At 41.6% G+C, this 7,012-nt stretch overlaps 1 protein-coding gene across 1 annotated transcript; it reads right to left on the bottom strand.

Annotated features, from left to right (window-relative positions):
- Window positions 1–1,667: 1,667 nt before the first annotated feature.
- ANKS4B (ankyrin repeat and sterile alpha motif domain containing 4B) lies at window positions 1,668–6,267 on the bottom strand. Its single transcript, XM_010207822.2, has 2 exons — window positions 6,104–6,267; window positions 1,668–2,785 (listed from the first exon to the last, which is right to left on the bottom strand). Exons 1-2 carry the CDS (start codon window positions 6,265–6,267, stop codon window positions 1,717–1,719), a joined length of 1,233 nt encoding a protein of 410 aa, XP_010206124.1. The 3' UTR covers window positions 1,668–1,716.
- Between the last annotated feature and the right edge of the window lie 745 nt (window positions 6,268–7,012).

Below are 7,012 nucleotides of genomic sequence, written 5' to 3'. Positions count from 1 at the left end.
AGCTATTGGATGGCTCTTCCAATAAGTGACACTACTCACTGATATTTTGATGGTGTGTTGTGGACAGGTCACAGGTCATATCATTTGGATGGGTCAAGAACCAGCAAAAACGTCAGTTATGTGACTGAGAATGATGAGATTTGACCCTTCAAAATCTACTCATCATATGCCTTTGAATATGTAAGATTCATAGCTTCCTTACTGTTTTATTAAATATTTAGGAGTTTCTTACCTAATATGAAAATAGCCCAGTAGGTTTTTACCACAGACTCTGGGGAGATGCTGTCTGATTTAATTACTGTACTAAGCACAGCAGTCATTTAAGATTGTGCAGGACTGTGATGTGACTGCTTAATAGAGGAAAATATCAACCTGGAGTACAGGAATCCAAGGAGGAAGAATGCAGTATCAAGTCCAGTCAAGAAAAGGAGTTATAATATAAAAATCAATAATAAGATGGGAAACAAGGAAGCATTACAAAATTGTTTATTAACTAGGATTAGTGTCCACAAATACAGTCTAGTCTTAGGAAAAAATGATAGCTAACTAATAGCTATAAAAAGGAATGTAAAGATAAAAGTCCTGTTAATAATTGTGCCTCTAAAATCTGAGATATTAGCCAGAGCAAGAGCGCTACACACACCTTGTTGGAGTCACAAACCTCAACAAGAGTGTTTCATATCCGATAGTGCTGCCTTCCCAATGGAACAGGCCTGAGAGAGATGAAGGGAATGCTGCTCTGAATGCCTCTGGATAAACTGTAGAGAGCAGGAGCTTCCACAGAAGCACAGTCTCATATTCTGTCTCTTCATGAGCTCTGTGCATGTGTTACATGCAGTTTTCAGGCTGAGGCTGACACCAACCAACAGAAAATACTAGGTGAAGAGAGTCCTGGTTTCTGGGGCTTCACATGGCAAATGCACCTTCTAGAAACCAAGCTTAGGATGTACCAAAACAGATCAAACACAATGGAAATAAAACCTTAGCTTCTTGTAGTTAAAAGTATTGTAGTCTTGATGCCATTTACGATGTAATGGGTGCTGGCAATTATATCTAGTCTAACAAGGGGAAAGAATGCCCAATTCACACTGAACAGCTGTCAAAGTACTGGATATGTTTTTAAATTAATATGGTAGAAAACACTTCACTGACAAGAGCACAACTCTTGCTGTGAGTTACTCTTGTTTACATTCCTTCAGAGGCTAGTGGAGTCAATGAGCCATAGCTGAAATCAAGGTTCAGATTCGAACATGTCAGCAGTACCATGAAGGGTGGTTTGTAGCAATCTGACAGAAGCAAGTGGAGAAAACTCAAAAGTCTCATGCTTGAATGTTCTTTACAATGTGGCTTCGGAGAAGAAGGGAAGGGCTTTGTTAGGGGATGTAGTGTGGCTGGCCTTTGCTAATATTTTAAGTTATTCCAACGAGAAGAAATCCAATCCCCATAAACAAGTCATGGAGAAGAGGTCTTAAATAGATAGCTTTTAGGTTTTTTACCTTTGCATTCTTTCTTTTTGTTGGAATGTGCTTGAATTAATATCCTGCTCACCACAACCGTCTGTCCAGAGAGAAAAACCTTTGTCCTTGCTGTACTTTCTAAAGAAATTAGTAACTCTTCTGCCTTTTACTTTAGTAGATGTCTGAAAAGAGTTGCATGCTCTTTGGAAAGAATAAAAGAACAAATCAGTGTGCAGGTTACAGCAATAGGGATGTTAATTCATAAGCAAGTATCTACAGTCTTTCCAGGGTTCTGGAGTGCTTGTTTTCTTTTATTAATGGCATTCAGGACTTTCTTTCTTGGTCCAAGCTCCATCTGAATGCTTTGTAGATCTTCATCAGAACATAGCATTAGGGCATCTAAATCAATTTTCTCCCTCATGAAGACTGGAAGAAACTCACCCAGCGTCTGTGACGCCAGAAATACCTCAAGGGGTGTGCTCTCTGCTTCCTCATCATCCCAAATGACTTCTTCCTCTTGCCAAGGGATATCAGCACCATTTTTAGCATCATCTTCCCTGCCGTTCTCAGCATTTTCATACTGAAAGAGCTCACTGGACATTTTGAAACTTATACCTTCTTTCTCAGAAGACACAGTTCCAGGATTTACATCCGCAGCCAAATTCCTTCCAAATACAATTTTGCCAAGACCTGGCCTCTTGAAAATGGACAACTGGCTGTCATCAGAAAAGTTTTTCTCTCCGAGATCATTCAGTAATTCATCTTCCTCTTTCTCATCAAAAAAATGCAGCACAGTTCTCCTACCTGTAACATCTTCTTGGTCATTGTTTTGTGTTTCCTGGCTCTTTGTGCTGTCAGCTGCCTTTTTTGCTTTCAGTTTGAAGGTATCTTTCAGATTTTTGGAGAAAGTACCTGCATTTGCAGTAAAGAGGCTGGGCAGCTTTACTCTGGAGTGTGTCCCTTTGGAAGAATTTACTGTGCCAACCTTTTCTTTCATATAACTCCGGTTCATTTCATGCTGATGTTTCTCTTGGCGCTTCTCGCATTCCTTGATTTGTTTCTCCATGTTCCTCAGAGCCTGTGCTTTGAGTCTGGAGGTCTTCTTTGGGTTCAGCATGTTCTGCTCACTGACAGCTTTGTCCAGGATTCTGACACACTCATTGCGGTCCCTGCTGGCAGCCACGTCCAAGGGAGTGCGGAGGTCGTTGTCCAGGGCAAATATATTGGCACCAAAGTTGATCAAGAAGGAAACACAGTGGATGTGGCCATTGCAGGCTGCGTGGTGCAGAGGTGTGTTCCCCCAGATGTCACATTTGTCCGGATCACCTCTGAGAAGGAAAGTAGCATACAGTGAGCTGGATCTACCCAAGCATAGTACTGCAAGGGCGTTGAACAGACACTAAACATTCAGCTCGGCTTTGTAATGAGTACAGACCAATGAAAATGAGTCAGCTTAGCTCCATCTAGAGCAGTGACACACAGGAGCACTGAGTTTAGCTGTGTGTGTGGCATAAGCTCTAATTCCTGCCTGTCTGTGAGTTAAGCAATCTCACTGGGGCTGACTGTGAGTGCATCTGTGACTTCTCATAAGGGAGCCAGGGTATTTCCTTTATGTCATCCCAAGGTCTGGCAGGGCTGCTGCCAAGGTTTGCTTTGCCAATGTCAAATTCAGGGGCAATATTAGGAGGGTTCTTCACTGCCCACAATGACACCTATTAATGAGCCCATGCAGTAACTCTTTTGGTAGGTAACAGGTAAATAAGTACGAGTAAAGCCCTGATTACACATTTGTCCCCGTATCTGTTAGATTAAGCTTAGATAGATGCTGTTATTTGGGGTTTTTTTTCCAAATCTTTTGTTTTCCTTAAGCAGCTTTTGCTCATGGGGCTTGAAAACCAGAAGCTCATTTGAAAATAAAATACCACATCTCTTCAATTACATTTCAAGCTAGTGAAAAGTATTGCTTTCTTTTTAACTCTTGCACTGTCTTCACACCGAACTTCTGCCTGCAGATGAGGATCAGTTTGAAGCTTTTGACACATGTTGGGCAGGGACAAAGTTCAGAAAATGTTCAGAACAAAGCTTGAGTGATCTTGTGACCAATAATCAAGGCAGCCTTGGCAGACCAAAAACTTTAATAGCGTCAGAGCCAGGGGAGCAACTTACAAGAAGAATTTCTACTCTTGGGAGTTTAAGCATTTCAATGTCTTGGAGATTTGATCCACAGCAGCTATACTATGAATGAAATGTTAAAACCCTATTACAAAATCTCCTGCAGGCATTGGTCTCTGGCTTTGAGTATTTGTGAGGAAAAGTACTAACATATTTATCAAGGGCCAAATCTGAAAGCATCCTTCAGCTTGAAATGCCGCTGGCGAGAGAGGTGGAGGGTCCCTGCAGAGCTGAGACACAGAGCTGCTTGCATTGAGAGACAATGGCATGTCTGAGCGTGCCAGGCTGCCAGAGCCCAGGCACAAGGATGTGGCAGCTGAGGATCAAAGCTTCTCCACTTAGATGTATGTAAACCATGTGGATATGTTTCTGCTTTTGTGGCTCTGTCCTGAGGAAGTGCCTGACTGTGGCTGGCTCTGGCAGATTCCTTAATTCCCACATTAGCAAGCAGGCTGCTTTCCCCTGAGCCTTAGGGCTGCAGTGTCATCCATCCTCACTCAGGTCCCTTCATAGCTGTTTGTGGTTTCTTTTCTCTCTGGAGCTTGCCAGCTTTTGAGTCTCAAACAACTGGCAAACCAGAGCATCTGTTCCCAACTCAGTGGGACTTTGCATAAGGTTTAACAGCTACTTTGGGTTCTCATACTCCTCTTTTCCCTACTTTCTCAAGAAAGAGGCTCACACAAAAGAGAGCAGATCTCCTACTTGGTCTTGCCTTTATTCAAGTACCTGCAAAGCAAGCAGAGGAAATGTCTCTTGAGGCCTGGGAAGACAAACTATTTCAAGATTAAAGGGGTTTATTGTTAGTATTGCTACATTTTTCCAAGGGCTGAATGTGTTGCAAGCTTCAGAATCTTAAAATCTACAACCACGCTAAAGAAAACTATCCTGTGTCTCAATGCCTTTGTCAGGAAGCCTCTTCAAGGAAAGGATGAATTTCTTACAAATAATTAAAACACTTTCTCACAATAAAACATTGACTGACTGCAGAACAGATCGAGTGTGTTCCAAAACACAGCTTCTCCCAAGAAAACCAGTGAGGCTACAGCTGTATATGACAGCCACAGTTTTCTGAGTGTGTCAAAAAATCTTGGATTAATATAGAGGTGAATGCATATGTTTGAAGATTATCAGGGCAATGCTGTCCCAAAGCTGTCCTCTACCAAGAAAAAGAGATAGAAATACGTTAAACAACAAATACATAGTAATGATGATCTCTGTGTCATCCACTGTGACTCCCAGCACCTTGTGTAGTAGAAGACATTTGTTTCACTCAAATTTTGGAAAAACAATGACAGAATTTGTTATATGCTCCTTAGCTAGTTGTTTTGTCTTCAAGGTGTTCAGGGACAAACCTTTAATGACTCGAGATATTTCCTTGGAGCTGCCTTAATTGTGTGACTCAAAAAACCATGAATCTCTTTGTTTTTCTTCTCCTGAGGACACGGCAGTTACCATGAAGTCCAAAGGTCTTTTTTATTGTGTTATTACAGCCACACCTGAGCTTGGTGAGCTATAAAGCAAATCTATGAAAAATCTAGTTTTATGCCATGTTTTCAATTCTACTTTTAATCAAAGAAAACTCAGATGCATCCAAACAGTTATTCAACTTTTCCCTCCAGTCTGCTTTAAACTATTATGATTGACAATACAGGTCAACTTAATCTTCAGCTCAGGCCAGGAAGAATGTTTTATTAACTTCTTCTCTACACAAGAGCAGATTCTCTTTTATTAGGTCTTATTAGAGAACCACAGTGTTTTTAAAAGGTAGGCTGTGAGCAAGGGAGGGTGGTGAGTGCGTGCAGAGAGTGGGGAGGTAATTACCATTTAAATTACACACTTTAAGCAGGTAGTACATTTAAATGATACCAAACAGAAACAATACTGTTAGAAAATAAACCAGTAAAAAGCCTGCCTTTCCTTTTCTCTTTTTTGTTTTCTTTTTTCCTGGTTTACAAGGATCCTACCACAGCTTCTGAACCAGTGTTATATTTTTTAGCATGATGGTAGTTGCTAATAAAATAAAAGCAGAGAAAGAACAATTTTAGATGTTACTGTCTCAGAACTATCAGTGGTGTCTTGCCTCTGGAAAGTATTAAATCTTCACTGATATCTACTGACTGGACCTTGGAAGCAAACGGGAGAGATTTTTTGTTTAAAGTGTTTCAAACAATGCATTTCTCTATATGACCTATTTCAAAGCTACATTATCAGCAAAGATTGTTGGCCAGCTTCTCCATTACATGGAGGCAAGGTCCCAGGGCCCTGCTCCTGCTAACTGCTCCCCCACTGATGCCAATGTGGTTTCACTGACCACATGTACAGACCTGCTTGCAGGTTCTGGTACTAAATCATGGTGAAGGAAGAGAAAAAATTCTTGACAGTATATAGGAAAAAATGACAGGGCATTAAAAGCACAACACATTAATTACAGTTTTGAGCCACAAGCTTTTAGTAATGGAGGCTGGCTGACTTACCCCCTCCGGCATATGACTTCCAGAGCTTCTAGATAACCATGGTATGCTGCCAGAAGGGTAGGAGTCATCCCGTCTTCATCTGAAGCATTGAGGTCCCTCTTAGTGGCTTCTTTCAACAGGTCCAAATTGCCATCAGCCGCTGCTTTGTGGTACCTGCTCGACATTTTCAGTAACTTCTGGTTTTCCAAAGCAGCTCTGAACGATATCCAGGCTGCACAGTCACCCTCACATTAGGCAGAGTTCATTAATGATTACAGGTTGAGACGTCCCTGTGAGGGTGGAAGCGAGGAGGCAAAGTTCATCCGTTAGGATGAACTTATCTGGAACTCTGCACAGGCAATAAGGCGATGGTGTGACGAATGCTTTCATTTTCTGGAAGGTGGCTCTGCTGTTTGCTGTTCATTATGTATTTGACTACTTCAACATAGAGAGGATTCCTTCATTTTCTCTGTGTCTTTGCCAAATGGTTCTGGGAAAGCTTCAAAACGACCTTGATCTTCAAACCAACCTTCATAAACTTAAAAAACCCCTTCAATAGTCCTTGAATGTTAGGATGACCAGGTTTCACTCTCAGTAATGAAGTATCCTTGAGTTTTGATAGGATGAAATACATAAGCAGTTACCTTTACTGATGAAGTCATAGAATCATAGAATGGTAGGGGTTGGAAGGGACCTTTAGACATCGTCTAGTCCAACCCCCCTGCAGAAGCAGAGTCACCTAGATCAGGTCACATAGGAACATGTCCAGGCAGGTCTTGAAGACCTCCAAGGAAGGAGACTCCACAACCCCCCTGGGCAGCCTGTGCCAGGGCTCCCTCACCCTCACACTGAAACAGTTTTTTCTTATGTTTAAGTGGAACTTTTTTTGTTCCAGCTTCATCCCATTACCCTTTGTCCTGTTACTAGCTA

The sequence above is a fragment of the Colius striatus genome, chromosome 3, assembly GCF_028858725.1.
Source record: "Colius striatus isolate bColStr4 chromosome 3, bColStr4.1.hap1, whole genome shotgun sequence".
NCBI classification, from domain to species: domain Eukaryota; kingdom Metazoa; phylum Chordata; class Aves; order Coliiformes; family Coliidae; genus Colius; species Colius striatus.
Note: the sequence above shows the minus strand (reverse complement) of the source record. Positions and strands in the feature narration are given on the sequence as shown.